General features: G+C 35.8%; 1 protein-coding gene across 2 annotated transcripts in view; it reads right to left on the reverse strand.

Annotated features, from left to right (window-relative positions):
* LRPPRC (leucine rich pentatricopeptide repeat containing) overlaps nucleotides 1-24,754 on the reverse strand; it is a 100,811-nt gene that overhangs the window by 75,166 nt on the left and 891 nt on the right. For both annotated transcript variants that reach the window (XM_071208794.1, XM_012524195.3), the window contains exons 2-11: nucleotides 14,714-14,907; nucleotides 13,181-13,303; nucleotides 6,937-7,058; nucleotides 6,790-6,848; nucleotides 5,161-5,247; nucleotides 4,424-4,550; nucleotides 3,939-4,083; nucleotides 3,453-3,598; nucleotides 3,122-3,227; nucleotides 2,934-3,041 (exon numbers count right to left, since the gene is read on the reverse strand). In XM_071208794.1, the coding sequence (XP_071064895.1) occupies nucleotides 2,934-3,041; nucleotides 3,122-3,227; nucleotides 3,453-3,598; nucleotides 3,939-4,083; nucleotides 4,424-4,550; nucleotides 5,161-5,247; nucleotides 6,790-6,848; nucleotides 6,937-7,058; nucleotides 13,181-13,303; nucleotides 14,714-14,907 (1,217 nt within the window). The remainder of the gene's footprint in view (nucleotides 1-2,933; nucleotides 3,042-3,121; nucleotides 3,228-3,452; nucleotides 3,599-3,938; nucleotides 4,084-4,423; nucleotides 4,551-5,160; nucleotides 5,248-6,789; nucleotides 6,849-6,936; nucleotides 7,059-13,180; nucleotides 13,304-14,713; nucleotides 14,908-24,754) is intronic.

Genomic DNA, 24,754 nt, shown 5'->3' on the forward strand with positions numbered 1-24,754 from the left:
TGAATTTAAAAGAAAAAGAATAAATAAATTTCTCCTTTCTTCATGCCCCTCTTTTAAATCAAAATTAGTTCTAGGAAAGTATTCAAAGTGTGAGAAAAGCTACTATACTAAAAAGTTGGAATAATGAATTCTCAAAAGACTTAATTTTATAACTAACATACAATATTAATTCAATATTAATAAATAGTTTAGGCTCCTAAATATTAATAATGTAAGAAAACAATTAAGCAATATGTATAGGTTTCTACCATCCAAACTGAGCAGAGATCATAAAACAAAGTAGCTATTAAAAGCAATGGTGACCATAACAATAAATCTTGACAAGATTAAATGCTGCAAAGGGAAGGGACACGAGGAAGGGATTTAAGGTGGATGTGTCAAAGACAAAACCTGTTTCAAAAAGTGCTTTAACTTAGCACATACTAAGTGAAAAAAAAAACTACACAGAATGTACCACATACGGTTTAACTCCATCTATACAAAATATAAATACGAATAAATTAAGAGAGATGGAAACAGAAAAGCAGCTATGTAAGGCAGGGAAAGACAGATTGAGAGGTGATTATTAAGGAGCAGTTTTTTTTGTTTGTCTGGTTTTTTTAAATTATTATTGTTACTGGAGTATTGAAAACCCTCTAATATTGAATGCAGTGATGAATGCAAAACTCTGATTAGTCAATACCACTCACTGTATACTTTTAATGGGGTGTATGCTTTATGAATATGCATCAATAAAAATTTTTCCAAGTGCTTTAAAGTAAGCATGTATGTAAAAAAAAATCCCTAAATTGTTACTAACTTCTGCTTTCTTCATATTTTACAACATAAGAATAAAAAAGGAATAAAGCACAACTTGATTCTATGAATTACTGTCTCATATTTAAAACTAATTAAAAAATTTAGTAAATTGTTCCTTCCCTTCCCTGACATACACAAAAAATCTTTTAGTTACCTCTTAAAGGTCATGTTTTCCAAAGCTACAATTAGCTTCAAATAGTATAAACTGATTTCTTTCTATCAGATGTAGTTAGTTCTGGAAAACTATTCAGGTATCACCTGATTTGTTATGCAGTCTAACATAATGAAAGGACAAATATTTCCTTTTTAAAACTCATGTCTTTAGCTTCATTATTTTCACATTAAAAGTTCCTCTAAAAGTCTTTTTTTTGCTAGCGGTATCCCCTACAGAAAACTTTACTATCTTTCAGGACTTTCTGCAAAGAAGAACCTAGTTTTTAAGAGCCATGTTTTAATTGACAACCTCTTGCACTCAAGTTACATTTCTCAGAAAAGCATAAGCTTTTGTGTTTTTCCAGGTAAAATTCGCTTTAAAACTTGGTTCCTCTGTTTTAAATGTCCTTACTGTAAATATTAGTACCTAATTATAGCTAGTACCTAGCTATAATTTTTATAATATAGATACAGCATAATATTGACAAAAGTCTAATATGGAGGTGATAGGGTATAAAGAGTATTTGAAATAAGAGGCAGAACCTCAGTTCTAATGCCAGCACCACTGACAGATGTGTAGCCACAGGTCATCTAACTGAATCTCTCTGGGGTTCTTAGCTCCTTCATTAATAAAATGTGGGGTTTCAACAAGGCACCATTGAGATCTAAATTCAAAGACTCTAAGAAAAGATGGTTTCAAGATTTAGCCCATTTTCAAGCTACAACTATACAAAGAAATTACCTGACTTCTTTCATGTTTACCTTAAGAGTGAAAATGTAACAACGAATTCAAGTCTATGTACTGTGAGATGGTTGAGGAAAGCAAATTTTCCTGATGAACAAACATTCCAACAAGGGTACCAAAAGTATTTTCCTATCCTGTGTAAAAATGGACAATATTAATATGCCCAAAGATTTTGACCAAATGATGTAAACTTTCTGAGGTTCAAGAATATTGTGTTAGAGGTAACCTCTTGGAGCATTCAGAATTGGAGGATAAGTAAAGAGTTAATCCAATAGCATATTGTTTTCACAAAGATTTTTCTAAAAAGGATTTAGAGACTTTTATAGCCAGAAACAATTAGGGAATACTTGTTTCAGTATTTCCTTTAAGCCAGAAGACGACCATATATTTAAAATAAAATTGCAATATGAAAGTCTGCTAAAAGCACTTTTTTTGTTGTTTGTGCATTTTGTTTGTCACGCAATGTCACACTAACAACTCTGCATCTCATTCTAAAGCACATTATACGGCGAGATAAAATGAAAAAGACCCTTTTTTGTTTCCCCAAGGGGGAAGTACTTCTGTTAAAAGCATCTTTTTATGAGACTACTCTTTCTGAATTACCAATAATGCAAACCAAAGAATTAGATACTGTACTCTAAAATTTAATATTTGTTCAATTCTTATTCATATCCTATAGACATCCCATGTGACCAGGGAAAAGTATGCTAAATGCTTAAATCTACTTAAGAACCTGAAAGATTGAACATTTCTGTCCTTCAATCAGCAGGCTGTCAGGTCATGAGTACTCATTTTGCAGTAAAAGTTTTCCTGCCTTTCCTATTACTATAACACCACTAAATTAAGAAATAGTGGTCCATAAAGAAAATGGCCACTCCTTTTGTTTTGATGAACTACAAGTATTTCTCTTTAAATCTTCCTTAAAGAACCAAAACAGTATGTTTTTAAGTTTTTTAAAAATTTAAAAATAATGTACTATTTAAAATCTACGCTTACAAAGTTTAAATATCAAGATCAAAGATGAATTAAGAAATAAAATTAAGATGAAAGAATTCTATCAAGTTTTGATTTTTAAAATGCTTTAGAAATACTTTATGGAAATTTAAAACAATTTCGTTTTCTCAGATCTTATACTTGGGAATAAGTATGTTTTCCCTAACAATTGAATTAGACGTGTGTTCACACTGCGACACTGGATTTCTGAGACATGTTAAATTTGTAAAAGACAAAATCTAACCTTGAACATTTTTCTCCTTCTGATGTCCAACTAGCAATGGCCAGAAATAGTGAGTTCTGACAGGAAAACCTTCTTCCTTCAAAGCCTTCATTAGCGCTTTTGCCAAATCTGAAAGAGATGCCATAAAATATTACAAAGCTACCTCAGCAAAACTGTCAGTGTTAGTTTTAATGATAAGAATATAGTACCTGTTTTATTGTTTTGTAAAGCACAACACAGCGTGAACTGCAAAGGAGTTGTATGCATCTGGGCTTCCTTTAACTTCTTACAGTAGTCTTTCAGCTTCTCTGCAGGCTAGGGAAAAGAAAAAAATCACCACATCAGCTAGACCTGCCAATATTCTACCACTTAAGATGAAAAACATGAACCTCTAATCCTTTTTCTACTCAATAATCTTAAAACATAAAAATGAGGTTTTACAATGTTTATAAATGGGCTAATCTCTAAGATTGTTATATTTTAAAGAATCCTATTTCAATGCTGATTACACCATCTACAAAGTAAAAATAGACAGAATACCGTATTCATAGTCACACAATGTCGCAAAAAGAAACTGCCAAAGTTCCTCAAATTGTCTTCCCTTGATACAGGATATGCTAATAAAATTTGGAATGCTGTATCTTCCAACTTTTCAGTGATTAAAAGCAAAATGAGGTTCATTAAATCTAGGAAGAAAACCAAGACATCTTTTGTTACTGAATTGAACAGTACTTTTATACTACAACCAATACCAAAGACAAAATTATGAACTGCAAACACCAACAGGATGCCTGTCTTGTCTTAGGTATATATTAAAAATAATAAAAAACACTTCAACACTTTGGAATCAAAACACTCCCATGTATTCACTGACTCAAGTTTTTTTTTTTTAGCTTATTAAGCTGTTGTTTAAGAGTCCTTTATTCATTTACAATCCACAATTCCCTACTGTTAGACAATGTCCTTTCCATCTTGTAAGGTGAGATTTTTATAAAAATCATGAAAAATTTTTTAAAAAAACACTACCTGGAAAATATCTTCTTTGATATGTAACTTTTTCCAAAATATCTGATGTATACTGAGGATACCCAGCTTTACTGAAGCTGATAATAATTTGTAACAAATCACGGTCCGTAAGGTAAAGATCAGACTTCTCAACCTTCTCCAGAGTCTAGAGAGAGTTTCATTAATTAGAACAAGTCAGAAACCAGGGTTTTTTATTTTAAGTATTAAACCTAAATAAGTTAAAATAGCAAGATTCAAACAATTAAGAACAAATACCATTTAAAGGTTTAGGATTTCTTTCATAAACAGAAAAAAACTGTATTTCAACAATAACTGCTATAATACCAACGTACCAAATTATAATAATTCTCCCTGACTACTATCCACATAAAACATCTTTAAAAAGAGGTATAAACTACATTTTTCCGAATCATGCAAAACACAAAACACTAATTTATACAAATTATGATTAAAGTATAGGTTTATTTATATGACAGAAGCCATACCTGCTTAACATGGTCAATGTCGCCCTTCTCTGCATATGCATTCAATAATGCTAGGTACGTGTCTGGACCAGGTTCAATTCTGGCCTCTTTCATCACTGTGAGAATATTTTCTGCATTCTCCATATCTCTGTTAATTCAATGAGAACAAAACAGACTACTATGATAAGGCTAAGTGTAATATCATTATTCAATCTAAAATGTACAACATGTTTACTAAAATTAAAAGTTCTCAAGTACTAAATGGAGTCACGATAATGTTAAAAAAGGACAAATAAATATAAAACTGGTTATATGGCCCTGAAATAATAAAGATGAAAAACATCTTAAGTTTTCACAGGTAATTAAAAAAAAAACAAACCAAATAGTTTAAGAATTACAGCAATATTAAATGTACCCCCTTATGCTAAGTATATCAAGTCATTGCTCAAATTAACTCTTTAGGGAAGAATTAACATTTAGTGAATTAGTCTTCAAAAATAATATTTTCCAGGGCAGCAGAAGAGCAGTCAATAAATTTTACAAAGTTACTTAGGATCAGGTCCTATTTTTAAAACCAAATAATTTCAAATTAAAGTTTTCTGATAGACAAATTTAAGGGAAAATTATAAAAAACTAATGTGCTCTACTTTACACACTTTTTTGGAGATGGTAGATAAACACAGTTTAAGAATTTTCCACTAACAATTTTCCATAATTTAAACCTCATGAAAGAACCAAAACCTCATTTTGAACATTACCCAGCTCTTGCATGCCCTGTAACAAGGGCACTGAACACAGCCTCTGTGATTGGAAGATCCTTGTTTTTCATAAATCCAAGAATCTTGCTGCAATAAAAGAGAAACGAAGATACTCTTTGGAAATATATATCAAAACTACCTTTTACAACATGCATAAAATTAGGCCTTGAATTACAATATATTAATTTTGTTTTCAAAATAGAATAGCAACACATATCTGTTTTAAATTAAAAACTTCAAAATAAAAACTAAGTCTCCTTCATACCAAATCCCATTCCCTGAAATATCAAGTCTTGAAGTACTCACTAAAAATACTAGGGAATTTCTAAATATCTGATTGTTCTTTACTGCCATTAACCTTTACAAAGCATAAAATTTGCAGAGTGGATGTAGCTCAGCGGTTGAGCGCCTGCCTTGCATGTATGAGGTTCTGGGTTCAATCCCTGGTACCTCCTAAAAAATAAAAGTATAAAGTTTAATAAAATTTATTTGTTAAAAACAAGACTGTGGGGAAGCGGATGTAGCTCAATTGTTTGGGCTCCCGTCTACCATATGGGAGGCTCTAGGTACGCATCCCAGGGCCTCTTTGTGAAGGCAAGCTGGCCCGTGCCTATGGAGAGCTGACATAGTAAGATAATGCAACAAAGGGAGATAAGCAGACACAGAAGAAGGTGCAGTGAATGGACACAGAGAGCAGACAGCAAGCAAGTGGTAAGGTGAGGGGGAATAAATAAAATAAATCTTTAAAAAAAAGACAAGACTGTAGGGGGAGTGGGTGTAGCTCAGTGGTCTCAGATTCAAGACCCCGTACCTCCTTAAAAAAAAGACTGTACATTTCAATTTATCCTTTATGTCCCAAATCCTCCATCTAAAAGTAATAGTAATAAATTTTACATAAGCAGAAAAACAATGCAACTGATTTTATATGAACCAGTGGGGTAAAGAGAATATTTCCAGTTTTTTAAATGAATGGTTTAAATGACTAAGAATGTTTCCTTTAAAAAATAATAAATAAAAGGTAAAGCCAGCTTTATGCCTCACCAATTCCCCCTCCCCTGCAGCTGTCTGCTTTCTGTGTCCATTCGCTATGTGTTCTTCTGTGTCTGCTTGTATTCTAGTCAGTGGCACGGGGAATCTGTGTCTCTTTTTGTTGTGTCATCCTGCTGCGTCAGCTCTCCATGTGTGCGGTGCCACTCCTGGGGAGGCTGTGCTTTTTTCATGCTGGGTGGCTCTCCTTACAGGGTGCACTCCTTGCATGTGGGGCTCCCCTACGCAGGGGACACCACTGCGTGGCATGATACTCCTTGTTCACATCAGCACTGTGCATGGGCCAGCTCATCACACATGTTGGGAGGCCCTGGGTTTGAACCCTGGACCTCCCAGGTGGTAGGCAGATGCTCTATTCATTGAGCCAAGTCAGCTTCCCCTCATCAATTTTAAAGCTCTGCTTCAATAAATCAAAATTTTAAATAAAATATTAATTATGAGTTTATTTTCCCTTTACACAAAAATTTTACATTTTATCTGTTATATTAAAAAATTTGCTAGATTAAAATCCTTCTGAAATAACTTCCTTTACTAAAGAAGTTAAATTTGTCTGCTTAAAGCCTCACTTATAGAGATCCATACCTGGCACCTTCAATATCTCCCATATTACAGTAAGCGGCAATCAACCTCTGGTATGTCACCTGTAAATGAAATGGGACAGTTAATTTTTTTTCCTGGGGTAAAAAAAAGTGGATGGAGCAATAAACATTCGCAATTGCAATCACCTACTCGATTTGGTTGAATATTTGCTTCCTCCATTTTTGCCAAGAAGTCAGTTGGTGAGAATTTATATTCATTCTGAAGATAGACTTTAAGTAAAGCATTGTAGTGGCTTATATCATACACAGTACCTACAAATGAAATTTAAATAAAATTTTTAGAAAAGCATTTAAACATATATTTAATCACAACTATAGTATCACTTACACCTAAATTTAATGATGGGTGAAGGTATCACTTTACCACTTCTCCCATCTAGCTTAAGACTTAGACCCATCCATTAATATATAGAAATCCAGTCAGAACAGAGTAAACCAAGCATATAAAACAGTAATTACCGTGCAGTTAGAAGTTACTGCCTATTCAGTTATTAAGAGGTCTCTGACTTAAAAGAGACAATACTCCCCTCTTCCTGTTAGAAAAGGCTAACAATATCTTTATATTTAAAAGTGACTGAAAGACTTTTCTATATCCAATAGTCCTCACCACAATACAGACACACTGAGCTAGATGGACTGTGATTGCAGGACTGTGTTGGGAATTGTGCTTGTTTACTACCTAGGCTACTCAAAGCCTTTGTTTTAAAGGAACCACTCCATTTCCAGTTGCTGAACACCACTTCTAGTCTGCCACTGTTAATTACCTGCCCAATGTACTTTGTTATCCTTCTCTATATCCAGCTTGCCTAGAGCTAACACCAATTAAGATTACCCACTTAATCTCTCCACTCAGGATAGAGTCAGCATATTAATCTCAAGTGCTAACATAATTAACTAAATTTTCATTAATTAAATTTCATGCTTTTATTTCAACTGCCTGTGACCACATAGGCCTATGGTGGGTAACTAAGGTCAGATTATAAGACTCTAGGAAGCAGAGACAAACCTTTTCTATAAGATTAATACTTGTTTTTATTTTAGCAAACATGTAGAATAGTTACTATGTTCCAGGCCCTGTGCTAAACACTCTGCATACAGAGAGGCTCAGATATGCCACACAACAGCTTTGAAGTAGGTACTATTTTCATCACTACCCTATAGATGGGGAAAACTGACTCTTTCTCTTGTCCAATGCCACAGGTTAATAAATGACCACAGGCCAGCAACTTAGGTGGTCTGTCTTGAGAGTGCAACCTCTAATTCATTATAAGACTTTATACAGGGCCTTACAGGGAACTATGTGGAATTCAGCATCTGCAGCATGATTATTCAACAAGGTTACAATACAGTGTCTAAAACTTCTCTTTAAAACATCATCATATCAAACTGAATTCTATAATTATGGTTGGTTACTGCTTCAAGGCTGCTATAACCTTGTGAAGGGAATCAACCTGGTTAGTTGGAAAAGCTGTGGAAACTGCTCAAAACCAACATCTACTGTGGCTTTTAATATAGATTTTATAGGCACTGTGGTGGTCTGAGATTATTTATGAATTCCAAAAACAGAGATGATGTTTGTGACCTGGTCTGTTCCTCTGGGCGTGATACCCGTTGACTGTATTAGATTCAGCTGAGATGCCTTTGATTAAATTATGTTAAGATTAGGGCTTTGATTTGAGTGTAACTCAGTTTGGGTCCCCACCCACTTCATGGGCTATATAAATGGACACTGATCCAAGGAGACACACAGAAGTAGATACATGGAGAAGATACAGAGGAAGAGAGACAGCTCCAAAGACACCGCAGAGGTCCTGGGAAGAGAGATGAGCCATTTGCCTGAGAGTTTGCAGCTGGAGACCAGAGAGCTAAGCAGCGGAGCAGGCCCATAAAGAAAAAGGCCCTCCAGCCTCCAGCTGAGAGCAGAAGCTGTGCCCAGAGAGCTAAGAGGAAAGAGGAAGGCTGAACCCTCCCAGATATCAGCAGCCATCTGGCTTCAACACGTGGCAAAAGATATTTGGTGAGGAAGTACCTCTTATGGTACTTTGTGTTGGACTCTTTGGGGCCTTGTAACTGTAAACTTTTACCCCAAATAAATACCCTTTATAAAAGCCAACAGATTTCTGGTACTTTGCATCAGCACCCCTTTGGCTGACTAATACAGTCATTTTAGTCAAGATCAATGTTCAGTACAACTCCATTAGGTTTCATTTCCCTTTTTTTTCTGAATAACAGTGGTGACTGTGAGCATCCTTGTCTTATTCCCAATCTCAATGGGAAAATTTTCAGTCTTTCTCCATTGAGTATGCAAGCTGTGAGTTTTCATATATGCACTTTATCATGAGAAAGTTTCCTTCTATTCCTATCTTTCATAGTGTTTTTATCAAGAAAGGGTGTTGTACTGGTCAAATGCCTTTTCTGCATCAATTGAAATGATTTTTCTTCTTCGGTGTATTAAAGTGGTGTATTACACTGATTTTCTTATGTTGAACAACCCTTGCATACCTGTTACAAGGCCATTTTATCATGATATATCATTTTTTAATGATTTTAAAATTTGATTAGCAAATATTTTGTTGAGGATTTTTGCATCTATACTCAAAAAAGAAATTGGTCTGTAATTTTCTTTTTTCATAATATCTTTACTTGGCTTTGGTATTAGGGTGATATTAGCTTCATAGAATGAATAGTGTTCCTTCCTGTTCAACTTTTTGAAAGAGTTTGAGCAAGATTGGTAGTAGACCTTCTTTAAATGATTGGCAGAATCACCTGTGAAGCCATTTGGTCCTAGACTTTTCATTTTAGGGAGGTTTTTTGATGACTTCTCAATTTCTTCACTTGCGACTGGATTGCTGAGGTCTATTTCTTCTAGGGTCAGTGTGGTTTGTTAATGTGTTTCCAGAAATGTGTCCATTTCATCAATGTTGTCTAGTTTGTTGGCATACAAGTTTTTGTAGTACAGTTATCCCCTTGTAGTCTCTTATTTCTGCTGGGTCAGCGGTAATGTCACCCTTCTTATTACGGATTTATTTGCATCTTCTTTTTTTCTTTATTAGCCTAGCAGTTAGATCTCTGATTTTAGCTCTTCTTTTTAAATAAAAGCATTGAAGGCTATAAATTTCCTTCTCAGCACTGGCTTTCCATATCCCATAAGTTTTAGTATTTTGTGTTCTCATTTTCATTTGTCTTGATGTATCTACTGTTACTCTTACAATTTCTTCTTTGACCCACTGCTTATTAAACAGTGTGTTGTTTTAATCTCTATATATTTGTGAATTTTCTCTTTTTCCATCTCTTATTGAGTTCCAACATTATTCCATTACAAACAGAAAGTGTTTTGTATAATTTTAATGTTTTTAAATTTATTGAGATCTGATGTATGTTACAACATAGGGACTATCCTGGAGAAAGCTCCATGAGCACCTGGGAAGAATATATGTCCTGCTTTTGGGGGCGTAATGTCCTATAAATGTCTACTCGGTCTAGTTCATTTATCATATTATTCAATCTCTCAGTTTCCTTTTTTATCCTCTGTCTAGATGTTTTATCTAATGCTGACAGTGGAGCAATGATGTCTCCAACTATGACTGTAGAGACATCTATTTTTTCCCTTTTATTTTAGAAGGTACTGGGGATTGAACCTAAGACCTTGTACATGGGAAGTAGTGGCTCAACCACTGAGCTACATCCACTCCCCAAGATGTCTATTTCTCCCTCCAGTTTTACCAAGTGTGTGTCTCATGTATTAAGTGCATAAGTATTTATTATTATTTCTTCTTGGTGAATTAATATATAGTAACCTTCTTCCTCTCTTATAACAGTTTTGCATTTAAAATCTATTTCATCCAATATTAGTATAGCTATTCTTGCTCTTTTTTTAATTGCTATTAACATGGAATTTCTTTTTCCAACCTTTCACTTTCTGCCTGATTATGTTCTTTCATCTATGGTAAGTCTTGTAGACAACAAATAGATGGCTCATGCTTTTTTATCCATTCTATCAGTCTATGCCCTTTAATTGGGGAGTTTAATCATTAGCATTCAGTGTCACTACTACAAAGGCATTACTCACTTTATCTATTTTATCCCTTGGCTTTCTGTTGTCATATCTTACTACTATCTAGCTTTTACCCTTTCGATTTCTCTTACTTGTGTTCATTTCTACACCCTTCTCCAGAGCTCTCTCCCTTGTCTTTTCCTTTCAGGGTGTAGCACCCCCTTTAATATCTCTTGTAGATTCGGTCTCTTGATAACATAACTCTTTGTTTTTGTTTGTCTATAAAGACTTAAACTCGCATTCATTTCTGAAGTACCGTTTTTCATTTTTGGCTGGTAGTTTTTCTTTCATTTTTGGTTGGTAGTTTTTCTTTCAGTACCTTAAAAATATATTGTACCACTATCTTCTCACCCTGAAGGTTTCTGATGAGATTGGCACTTAGCCTTATTGAGGCTCCCTTGTAAGTAACACATTGTTTTTCTCTAGCTGCTCTCAAAATCCTCTCTTTATCTCTGGCTTTCGACAATCTAAATAGTAGATGTCCCAGAGTAGGTATATTAGGATTTATTGTTTGGGATATGTTTTTCTTCTTGAATACTGATATTCGTAAGCATTGGAAAATTTTCAATCAGTATTTCCTCAAATATTCTTTCTATCCCTTTTTCATTCTCTTCTTCTGGAACACCTACACTGCATATGTTTATACATTTCATGTTATCATTCAATTCCCTGAAACCCTATTCAATTTTTTACATTCTTTTCTCTGTCCTCCTATCTTTTGGAGTTCCAATGTTCTGTCTTCAAATTCATTTTTCTCACATTTCAAATCTGCAGTTATATGCCTGTAATCTATTTTTAATCGTACCCACTATGTTTTTCATTCTCATAAGCTGTTAATTTTTTGCTCGCACAGTGTCATCTGAGTATCTCTTTAGTCATGTTTTCTTTCATCTCCTTAAACTGATTAAGGAGGTTTATGTGAACATCATTTATTAGTTGTCTTAAATTCTGAGTCTCATCTAGATTCTTGGTTTGCTCCTTTGGGCCATATCTTCCAGTTTCTCGGTATGGGTTTTCTTTTCCTGATATCTAGACATATGTTTATGTTCATGATTTTGCTCTGTTGCTCAATGTCTCTTTCTTCCTTTCTTTTCCTGGCTGGCCAACAAATGGTGCTTCCCAGAAAATCATTTCACAGAGATGAACCCCCCAATCCCCACCAGCTCCCCTGAACCAGCAAGCTATGGTAGTTACGTTTGCTGAAGAGAACCACTCAGCTATCCGCCACAACCTTCCTCTTTTCAGGAAGGAGTCTGCCCTTTCCCCTCTCAGATTTTACCAAGGCTATTTCCCCTCCAGTGTGGGGGATGGGCTGTATTCCCAGCTGTGGGGTGGTATAAACTCAGTGTTTTCTCTTTAACTTCCCCCAGTCCCTCCAGCTGATGTGTATGGCATTTCCCAGAACTGCCGAGGATCCCAAAATGGCCCTCAGCCACTTCCACACACCTTCCCCTACCACGCAAGAGAGCTGCACCCTGCCCAAGCCATCCTCAATTTGTTTCACATCTTATTTTATTTTCATTATACACAATATTAGTTGTCGGTCTTAGATTTTAACACATTAAAGAAGCATCCTTCTATTCTTTGTAAGGTATTTTGAAAATCAGAAATTAACATTAAATTTTATCAAATGACCATTTAAATTATTGTTTAAAAGATACTATATTCATATTGTTCAAAATCGAAAAAGTACAAAAAGGAATAGAGTAAAAGTTGTACAGTGTTTATCAGTTCCTTGTGTATCCTTCCAGAAATATTTTAATGTTTTATTCATATGTGCACACACACTTTTCTTTAAAACGACAACATACTATACACATTATTCTGCACATAATTGTCATTTATATCTCAGAGAACATTCCCCAAAACCTTCATTTTTTTTTAAACAGTTGCACAGTATTCCATTTGATGGACATTCCAAAATTTATTTATCCAGTCTCCACTGAGGGACATTACAAACATACTACAGTGAATAATATTGTTTTGCACATGTGAATATATCTGTATTTAGAGTCTAACAAATGGAACTGCTTGGTCAAATAGTACGTGCATTTTTAACTTTGCCAGACCATAAATACCTTTCTCTTCTGTTCTTTTTTTTAACTTACTATAAAAGTTATGCTACAAAAAGTTATAAAAAATGATTTTATTCTTAACACCCCTAGGTGTCACTGTAACGCACTAAATATATATTACAAGAAAAAAATGAATTATGGAGCCTTTCCACAAAAGTGAATTACAGTATGCAAATAAAGAAACTTTTTTTCCTAAATGAAAAAAAAATCTACACTTTTTATGCAAAACATATAATCAGGCATACCCAATTTCTGAAGTTTGTCCCATATCCTATGAGCAAATTCTGTTCGCTCTGAGAACTTCAGTTCAGGCAGGAGAGAACCACAGCTGCGCAGTAGAAGCAAAGCTTGATTACTACCTGGGTTACCTATAAAAAAAGTTCATGCAGTTAACATAAGCACAGATATCATAAATATAATCTATCAGAATTTAAACTAAAGTCTGTAAATATTCAAAAATCTCCTGGCCCATCAAAGATAATGAGTACCCACAAGTTGTAAAAATCCTATCTTAATTCACAAGTATCATTTACAATGTTAATAAAGTTGCAACTTGAATTTTTAAACATGGGTATTTCTTAAGGAAGCTAAGATCATGAACATACGTACCTTAAGACTATCAAATACAAAATTACTAAGAACCTGGTTTATAAGCAGTGCTTGCTGCAATTCAAAGGCTAAGCTTTTCAGTTCTTATGAAAATAGTACAAAGCAGTATAAAGTCCATATATAATAAATTTGGGTTTATAATCAGTTACAAAATAATACAAACTTTTCCCCCCTTTACCCATTCATTACCTTTATCTACATGCCCATGAAAGGTGACTTAAAAACAACAGAACAGGCAGGTGTTGCCTAGGGCTGGAAGTGGGGGAGGGGAGTTGGGGGAGGATTTCCAAAAGTGTGGGGTTTCTTTTTGGGGTGATGAAAATGTTCTGAAATTGATTATGTTATGGTTGTACAACTCTGTGAATTTACCAAAAGCTACTGAATTGTATATTTCAAATAAGTGAGCTGCATCGTATCTCAATAAAGATATTAAAAAAAAAAAACTGAAGAAAGCTTAAACAAAAAATCGGGGAGAAAATGATACCAAGAGTCTTCAAATGCACTCAAATACATCTTTACAATTGATACTTGTTTGATATCCCTCATCATTAACTTCTACAGCTATGTTTCTTTATTAATTAAGGTGAAATTCCCATGGCATAATATTAACCATTTTGAAATGAGTAATTCAGTGGCAGCTATATTTCTTAATCTGGCTGAAATTCATGAATGGGCTTCAGGAAGCTGGTGAATCCGTGGAAACTGCATGCAAAATTATGTGGGTATACATTGAATGTGGCAGTTCTTTTGCTTGGTAGAGGATTCTCAGCTTTCATCAGATTATCAAAGGCAAAAGTGACCCAAATAGATTTTATCAGCTAAATGAAAATGAAAGGGAAATAATGACTATCAGTCTTTCTGGAATCTGTCATATGTGATCATCTAAGGAAAACGTAACACTACACAATGGAGATTTAAGGTAAACTGATACCTCCCAAAACAATTTACCACTGAAGGTTACTCTTCTACAAGCTATGGGGAGCAAAAGACAATTTTTTTATTTGCTGATTTTGAAATAAACATCTAAAACAAATTTGTCCAGCTGAGTGGAAAGAAGAAATCATAACCACAAAATTAAAACTATCAAATTATATACCCTACAATGAGCTTGCCCCCAAATAAGTACTTATTAAAAAGTTCAACTTTTTGGAGAGAATATTTTGAAATACCTGCATTGCATGTGCTATCAAAGACTTTTTGTAGAAGAGTCTTTGTGATGCGGCCAGTTCTTCTGACAGAATTATCTACTCGCATTAGATCCCAATCAAATTGAGTGGCATTTCTCCCATGAGCAGAAGTGAGCTCCTCTTGAAAATGATCCTTTTTTTCAGCGACAGTGGCATATAATCTGGCTTGGCTGACTCTATAAAATGAAGCAATAATAAACTAAGTCAGCTACTATCCATCTAGGTCATCTTTTCGAGCAAAACTTTTATTAGTTACTAAATAACTAAAATTTTGTTGGAATACCAAAAATACTCAGAGAAATACAAACTGGTAGAAAAGAAAGCCTTGACTACTGCTTTTACATAAAATCATATGTGCACACATATAAAATGTATGCATCATCAATCTCGTAAATACCTGAGAGTGTCTTCATAACTTTCCACATAAAATACTTTAATGAAAACCATGATAATATGGTGCATTTTAATGTTTATTTTCCCCCATCAATCAAACCAGGTTATCGAAGGAAAATGAGGAGCTTTTGCTACAAAGGTCTTCTCACTTCTGCAAATGAGACAAGAGATCTAAAATACACCCAAAAGTCTCATAACTACCTTCAAATGTTTTCTGGGTATAAGTTTATAATATATTTAAAAGAAGACCAATGTCCAAGTTAAAATTATACAATTTTTAAAAAGGATCATTTGGCCAAAATAATTTCCTGTCTAAATAAATTTTAAACATTTTATAGTTATAAACAATATTTCAGCTCTTAACTCATCTGTGTTTTCCATATGTCAAAATGCAAATTTAACACATAATTATTTGTATGTAGAAAAGAAACATCTGCAACCATCAAAAGCAAAACTAGATTTCTGGTGCTAAATCTAATTAATTTTAAGTCAGAAGAAAATGAAAAATGTTTATGAATTAGGTAAGGTCAGACAGTACAAGTGTGTTTACAAAGAATAAACAACAGTTAAACAATTCAATATATTAATAATTCAAGGTCTAATGTGCAAACCAAATGCTCTAAAACATGAAATCAGAGGTATTCCTCACTGTATGAATACAGGCTGTCCCTGATTCACAAATATCTGACATGATCTCTGAAGTGAATCCAAATACCGCTAATTTTCTAAAATTTCAGAGATTTACATTTATTCCAAAATATCTTAAACTTTCCAATAGCAGTCACTAAGTAAAACTATGCACACTAAGTATGTATCAAGCATAATGTAAAAATACTGTTTATTAATCCAGGAACCACCTTCAGGATAACAATCTCCTTTTTCTGACACGTGTGCATTTTTACCACAATTACAAAAATAACTATTTACATGTTGGTGAGTTTAAAAATAAGACCACTCTTGGTTTCCTATTATAGGTATTTCATAGTTGTTAACCTGGAAAACCAGTCACAAATTGAAAGGTTAAGTATATGACATTTGCATTAAAGGAAGCCATATATACCAGCGGTTTCACCACAATAAGAAATAGATACTGGACTAGGAACGAGAATAATTTAGCTCTAATCTTCATTCTACCACTGTGACCTGGGACAAATCACAAGCACTCTGACCTTCAATGACCCCAACTATTCAGACAACAGATTGGGAAAGAGTGAAAAAACTCCGGATACTAATCAAACAAGACAAGATCTTATCTTTGCAAATCTAATGTAACCATTAGCTCACTGCAAATGGTTAACTGACTGATGTTTGCTAAATATGCTGAATTAATTAAATGATAGATTCTTCCCTATAAACCACAAAAGATAGACTCCAACACATATTTATCCCTTACTTTTTCAAAGTCTCCTATGACCATTTTGTCTGGTTTTGGATAAGCTGTCACTAAACTAGGTCCTTGTTAATGTCAGATGACACAAAATAACACTATTTTAAATCCCCCAGAACAAAGTGTCAAGTTCAGGTGAGTGTGCAGAAATACTGTTCAAAAATGAAAGCCAATTAAAACAGAAATTCCAAAACTGAATATATTTGCCAAAGGAAGACAATCCAAATCTGGTAAACCATGAAAAGAGGACAAAAAAAAACCCACTTCTGTTGAAATGCACTGTTAAAAAATGTAAGATCAAGTAGGTTCCTACCTTGTACACCTATCAGGCTTGAACAAGCTGAAAAGCACTACCTCCAAATTCTAATGACTGAAATTGATATAAACACATAAGGGAAAATTATTTTATCATCTCATCTCTGGCTCCCATTACATTTTTGAGTCAAACTTCTCAGATTACCTCCTAAACTCCTGGCCACTCACCCTTAATTAGTTCTAGTAAATTCTGGCCTTTTAAGTGCTATTTATTTTTTTGGTATATTACTTTTTTATACATGGCTGGGTCCAACAGAGTTTTTAGCATTTTAAAAATTCAAAGATAATGCTACCACCTAATAGTACTCCTTTCAAATTTGTCTATTACTACCAACGCTACCACTACTGCATTGCTCCCTCATGCTCAAATTCTTAGAACAATTATTTTATTGCTCAATCCTTCTCACCCTGCTGATTCAACCTGAGATGCTTCTTTATTTCTATTTCTGAGGCCTTTATTATGTCAGGAATACCTGGATTTTTGCGACAATCCCCTAACTAGTTTCTTAGGCTTTAACTTTTCTCCATGTCTATATGCACTGTGAGATCAATCATCCCCCAAAGCCATCTTTTTTCATGTTACTCCCCCTTTTAATCTTTTTTACTCTTATCACAAGTTCTTATCCAAGTTCTTTTATTTATTAATTTAAAAATATTCAGTGAGGACCTTCTATTAAAAGGCACTGTGCTAGGTGCTAAGGATGGATCCCTCTACTTATCTGATGAGTAAGTATGACTGTGAGTTCAACAACCACCACTACTAAAAAAAGCAACACACACAAACAGAATACCAACTGTGGTAGGTACTATGAAGGAAATAAACAAGGGACTATAATAAAAAAAAATAACAGCAGGATTCTACTTCAGATAATGTTCAAGGGAGGTGTCATTTGAAATTATTAGTGAGGGATGAAAAGGGGCAGCCACATGGATAAGTGGGGATAAGTATTGCAGGCCCAGGGCGGAACAGTCAGGAATGAGGTTGAATGACTGGGCTAGATGGTCAAGGATTTTGTAGGTAAGGAGTCTGCTGACTCATTATTCTGTACAGACTTTACTCCAAGGACAGAATTGTATCAGAACCCCATTGAAGGTTTATGAGCAGGGTATATGGTATGATCTATTTCTGTTTTGAAAAGATCAGTCTAGCTGCAAAGTGAAGAATGATTAGAAGGCAGCAAGAATGAAAATGGACATACCATTTAGGAGCCTGTTGCAGCAGTCCAGGTGAGAGGCTGATGGATGCTTAGACCACAGTTGCCAGTGGAGCTCGAGAAGAAATATATAGTACCAAGACCCCATCTGACTAACCCCAAACTCAAGGAAACAAGTCTCACCAACACAATTTGCTATTTTTCACTTCCATGTAGTAAAGAAAATTTTGTACAAAAGGGACTTACAGGGCCTCATTTAGCCCTCTCTATACATCCTATGCTTTTATGCATCCTTTTTTTTATAATCTCAAAAAGCAATCTCAAAAGCACCAACAGGAGGTTCCAAGGCGTGATGGAAACACCACTAACTTAAGAGCATGGGTTCAGGTTCTTCCATTTATAAACTGACTTTTGCCAAGTTATTGCAACTCCTCTAAGACCATAATTTGGGGATAATGATAATATTTACCTCTCTGGGACATTACAAAGATTAACTGAGATAATGCAGTATTTCCCAAAATATCGCACTTGTGCTAGGCAAGATGATTTCAGAGAGCATTCAAAGATTTTCTATTTCAGTAGTTTTATTAATTCTAATGCATATTAAAAAATAACTATCACAAGTTTTATTTTACTTGTATTGATTTAAAATATCAATTTAAGCCCAAAACCAACTTAAAGAAAAATATTAATATAGTATAATTTAATAGTAAATATAAATAGTACGAGTTAGTACTCATATTTGGCAAAATTCTAAAAGTGGTTGGTACACAAATGCCCAAAGTATGGGCTACAATGAGAAAGGGCCTGGCTGAAAGTAAGCTTGATACATCTTAACTATTTATGATAGCATTTTCTTATCTTTTAAATGTATAAGCAGAAATTACAAGATTTATGGTCTATTCAAATCCAAGATATGGTATTTAATAGCTCTGTGACTCTGGGCAAGGTATTCAGTCTTTCTGGGCATTAGTTTCTCCATCTAAAGAAAAAAAAAAGGACTACCTGGAGTAGATTACATGGGGGGAGGAATGAAAGTAAGAGATTGTTTAAAAACTCTTTTGTCAGCTAAATCATATTAAACTTTCTCCCTGAACTACTTTGCAAAACCTTGATTCTCCAAAAAAGCCTTGCCAGATTAAACTGTACCCCAAACACAGCTTTATGCTTGATGGTCAATCACAGTTTAGACTAGAAAAGGTACTAGCAACCCTTCTACATTTGGTAAGTCTCCTGGCTTGAAATACCAATCTGATTCCATCTATCCAGATGTCACTGGCTGTTTAGAGATGGAGCTTCAGACGTCTCCATCTCAGATTCCCCTAGTCCAAAGAGATGTTTCCTTTCTCTCAGCTATGATGGGAAGTAATGGAGAGTATGGTAACCAGGTTGGGATCTAGGATGTAATGTGAAGGAAGATACTCTTTAGAATCTGTAAAAAGAGCAGGATGAACTACATAATTCTAAATGATTTATATTCTGATATCTTACCATGTACTTACTTGTGATAGTCTTTAATTCCTAAATTTATATCATATATTGCCTTTTTAAAAAAGGTTTTAGGTCTATAAGTAATCCCTTTAGCACCTAAAACACAACATAGTCAAAACACTTCAGAACTGGGAATCACAGTATCTGCAGCTGAATCCCAACTTGAAATCCCAGACAAATTACTTTACCCTACTAAGTTTCAATTTCCTAATTTGTAATATCAACCTCACAGAAGATGAAATGTATGTATGACCTATGCATGCAAACATATTGTGAAAATGGTAAAGGTACTACGTGTTTATCCTACTCTCCAGGTATTCTTCCTAACTCTCCTAACACCCTCACCAATCTGCTACAGTCTTTCTCAAGAAGAAAAGGAAGTCTCTTTTCTTCAGTCTTGTACCACTTGGTTGAGGGCCTCTTTTACCCCTAACCTGCAGCACCAACGTTGTTCCTAACCAGCCTCTCCATCTCCAGTCTCCCTCTCTCCTACCAGGGAAGTAAACTTTGCCAAAGCCTGTAGCCCTCAAAACCCTCCAATGGCTTCAGAGCATTAGGACCTACCTTGGAAACTTCAAGGAATTAACTAGCCTTTCCAGTACCAACTTTCACCACACCCTACAGCATAAAAGTATTGCCTCGAGGCTTTCGTGCTCTTCTCTACCCTTGGGACACTTTGAATACCCATTATTACCATGTGTCCTTTTAACCACAACTGATTTTCTGCCACCAACCAAATGTGACTGCATCTGTCTCTGAAATAATACATACTGTACTCCTCTTTCATAGATAGTTGTACATATACTAGTTATATCCCTGTGTAATAAACTGGTTAACCTACACACTTGGGAAGCAGAGGCTGAATTTTTGAGGCTGAGACTTTGTAACTCACAAAGGACCCAGAGAGACGCAGTATTTGTTGAGAAGATTTTTTTTAAGGAGATAAACAAGGGGAAATTTTATTTTCTTCCAACTCCTAGAAGTCATACCATTCTGTGACAGAGCAATATATGATTTTCACCTTTAAGTCAATCATCAGTTTAGAACCATTTCCAAAGAGATTTAGCTCAAAACTCATCTTTCCTCTGAAGCACAAACACATTATTCTAAAAACTCTCTTACAGGGAAGCAGATGTAATTCAAGCAGTTAGTTGTCCACCAACCACATGGGAGGTCCCAGGTTTGGTTCCTGATGCCTCCTAAAGAAGACAAGCAAGACAGTGAGTTGTCACGACGGGCTGGCAGAGCAAGCTGACTTGACAGAAGATAACACAACAAGGAAACACAATGAAAGGGAATCGCATTTGGCTCAACTGAGAGAACATTCACCTACCACATGGGAGGTCCAGGGTTCAAACCCAGGGCCTCCTGGTGAGCTGGCCCACACACAGTGCTGATGGGTGCAAGAAATGCCTTGCCACGCAGGGGTGTCCCCCACGTAGGGGAGCCCCATGTGCAAGGAGTGCGCCCCATAAAGAGAGCTGCCCCGTGCAAAAAAAGTGCAGCCCGCCCAGGAATGGCGTCACACACACAGAGAGGTGACGCAGTAAGGTGACACAACAAAACGAGACACAGATTCCCAGTGCTGCTTTCAAGAATACAAGTGGACACAGAAGAACACACAGTGAATGGACAGAGAGAGCAGACAACTGTGGGGGGGGGGGGGGGGAGAGAAATAAATAAACAAATAAATTTTAAAAAATAGAAATACAACGAGAGACACATCGAGCAGGAACAGAGATGACTCAAGCCATTAGGTGCCTCCTTCCCACATGGGAGGTCCTGGGTTGGGTTCCTGGTGCCTCCTAAAAAGAGAAGACAAGCAGACAACAAGTGCAAAACAATGGGGCGGGGGGGGGGGGGTAGATAAATATATAAATAAAAATTTTTTTAAATAATTTAAAAAAAAGAATACATAAGCAATTTCTAATCCACTTGTGTGGAAAATAAGAATTAGGTGCTTCAATTCTGAAAGTAGAATACTATCAATTCTAATAATTTCACTCAATAATACTCAGCTGTCCACAGACAGATTTCTGCAACTCAAGATCAAGTGATTTTATAGAGATACACTGCACTACAAGAAAGGATTAAGCACCCTTTCATCCTTCCTTGTATCTCACAAACATACTACATGTCACAAAGTGAGACATCAAGGATGGCAAGAAGAATGAGGCATAGTTCCTGCTTTCAAGGAAGCTACAGTCAGATCTGGTGTGTGGATGAATGCCCAAGTAATAGTTTCAATGAGTGCTTTATGTGATACAGATCTATGATGAAGCACAAGGGAGTGGTCAAATGGGTAAAGGAGTCAAGAAAGATTTAACAAGGAAGGGAAACACTTGAGTTGGGGGTGGGTGGGAGAAGACACATTCCAAAGAGTGAACATCACATTCAAAGACAAGGAGATGTGCAGCTAGGTCCATCAGTGTCTTGCTGGTCAAGAGACCACCACCTGTATCATCTGGGGGCTTGTGAGAAACGCAGAATCTCAGGTCCTCTCTAGACCTACCAAATCAGAATCTGCTTTTTAACAAGATCCCTAGGGAATTTTCATGCTTATTATAGTGAGAAGCCCTGCTCTAGAAGAGTTCAAGGTAGTAGTTCAGTATGGCTAGAATATCGAATGCCATGGGAAGGAACTCATAAGAGGTGAGGCTTCACAGGCATCTCCAGATCATAAAGCACTTATGCTACCGACTTTTTCCTGGAGTCGATGGGAGCCATCACAGTGCCTGAGTGTAAAGAGGAAAACAGACACGATCAAATTTACCAACGAGATTAGGGAATGATGATGGGGAGAGGGAATGCATTCCAGATTAAATAGATCTAAAAGGACTTAGTCATTTGTTCAATCAATAAACTGGAAGGTAAGCATGACTGCCCAGCAAGAAGAAATAGCAGTATACACTAAGACAGGGCACACATGAAGAGCAGATTTGGGAGGAAAGATGTGTCCAATCTGAGATGTGTTGGATTTGAGGTATCTGCAGTTCAACCAGGTAGACATGGCTAGTAGACAAGTCTATATCCAGGAAAAGAAATAATGTCATCATCATATAGGTGTGTAAGGAATAATGTCCTGAAAGGGAAAAAGGTTACCCAAAGGGAATGAAAAAATTGAGAAAATGTAATAGGACGTAGGGTAAAACTGTAAGGACCCCAACATTTAAAAGGACAGAAGAAATGTGAGTGAGAAAAACCCTCAAGAGAAGAGAGTCATGAGTGGTGTCATTAAGGCCAAGAAAAGGATCTCATGAAGGGAGAAATGGGAGACAGAGTAATATGCCAGACTCCAAGGTCTAAAAAGTGGATTTGGGGAAGCAGATGTGGCTCAAGTAGTTGGGTGTCCACCTACCACATGGGAGATTCCCGGTTCAGTCCCCAGTGCCTCCTAAAGAAGACAAGCAAAACAGCAGGCTGATGAGAAAGGCTAATGCTGCAAGCTGTCACAACAAGATAATACAATGAAGAGACACAACGAGGAAAAATAACAAGCAAGGAGCAGAGGTGGCTGAAGCAACTGGGCGTCTTCCTTCTACATGGAAGGGTCCTGGGTTCAGTTCCCAGTGCTTCCTAAAAAAAAAGAAGACAGGCACACAACGAACAGACACTGAGAGCAGGCAGCCAGCACAAACAACAACGGGGTGGGGTGGGGTGGGGAGGGGAAGAAAGAAATAAAATCTTTTTTTTAAAAAGTGGATTTGGTCATTAAAAAGTACTTTGAAAATTTTAATTAAGCATACATCTCACACACCCATAAATGTTTGGAAGGATATAGAGCAGTAGCTCTCTGAGTGATGGGATAAGAGTGATTATTTTATTCTTGTTCTCCCCTGTACTTTGCAATTGTTCCTCAAGGAACATGAGTTTTATGACTTTTAAAAACACATTTAAAAATTAATAAATTAGACAATGATGTGCCAGTGGTGTGACTGCCATGGATGGAAGAGACAGGGGAGTATGGACAGGGAAGAATAAAGATGAGAATAAGTACAGAGTCCCAGGAAAGGTTTTGTTAATAGGCTGTGGGGTAGGAAGCTGCAGAGAAAGTGTTGAGAGTCCAGGAGAAACATAGAATAAATACTTTATTGCCTACCATAAACTGAACATACAGTGGTGAACAGACAGAGTCTGCTCTCATGCAGATCACTTTCTACTAAGGAAACAAATGTAGAACAAATAAATAAGCAAAAATAATATCACACAAGTGAAGCATGCCATGGATAAAAATGAAATATAAGAATGGCGTTGTTTCAATTGTGGTGAGGTAAGGCTTCTCTGAATAACTAAGCCCTAAATGACAAGGGGTCAGTTTTAAAGAGATAACGAGGAAAAAGGCGCTGTTACCTCTACCTTAGCAGATAATGAAACTGAGGGTCAGAGAGGTTAGGGAAGATGTCCACGATTACACAGCAAGTAAGTGGAATTCAGATATGATGAACACCCAGACCAAGACCCTTTCTACTAGATTGTGTTCTTTCTTTATTCAGTTCTCTGCAAATGCAACAGCCAAGATGAAAGATAGCATTGACCCTCCTCTGGCCTCACAAGAATGTTGAGAACTAGAAAAACAGCATAATGGGAACCCTTTCTCAAAAGAAACTCTTTGAAAGCCAAGAGATATAGTTCTGTGAAAGCAAAGACATGACTTTTGAAGGTTACTGTTTGTTCCTATATTCAGAAAATGTAAACAGGCCTCAAATTACAAATAATACTACATTCCCAAGATTTATATAACTAAATAGTTAAGAAATCATAAAACATTTCCTCCATATACTTTTATGCAGGGACTAGGTTTTCAAGCTGCCCCACAAAGATCCATGTAATCAATAATAATAATTATTATAGTAAAAACATATGGATCAGGCCCTATACTAAATGCTTTATATAAATGATCCCTTGTAATATTCCTAACACTATTATTACCCCAATCTTATAGCTAAGATAACTGAAACCTAGGAATATAAGTAAATTACCCAATGGCACAATGCAAATAAACGGAGGGACCTGCAATATAAACCGGGTTTATTCAAGATCTTAGCTCTTAGTCAACATGCAGTCTTCCAAAGGACCCTCATTTATAAACACTAGTGTTTCACAATTAGTTTTTCACCCATGATAAAACCTCAAGGCCCACCTCCTCTTCTCTGGTGGTCAGAATACTACTCAAATTAACATCTTCATCAACATTCCTTACGGCGGCCCGACAAAGTTTACACAAGCCTGTTTCCTGAAACACTGCAATCCATGATAACATTCTAAACATATTTGACATCAATC

Source organism: Dasypus novemcinctus, chromosome 17 (assembly GCF_030445035.2).
Source record: "Dasypus novemcinctus isolate mDasNov1 chromosome 17, mDasNov1.1.hap2, whole genome shotgun sequence".
Taxonomy (NCBI): domain Eukaryota; kingdom Metazoa; phylum Chordata; class Mammalia; order Cingulata; family Dasypodidae; genus Dasypus; species Dasypus novemcinctus.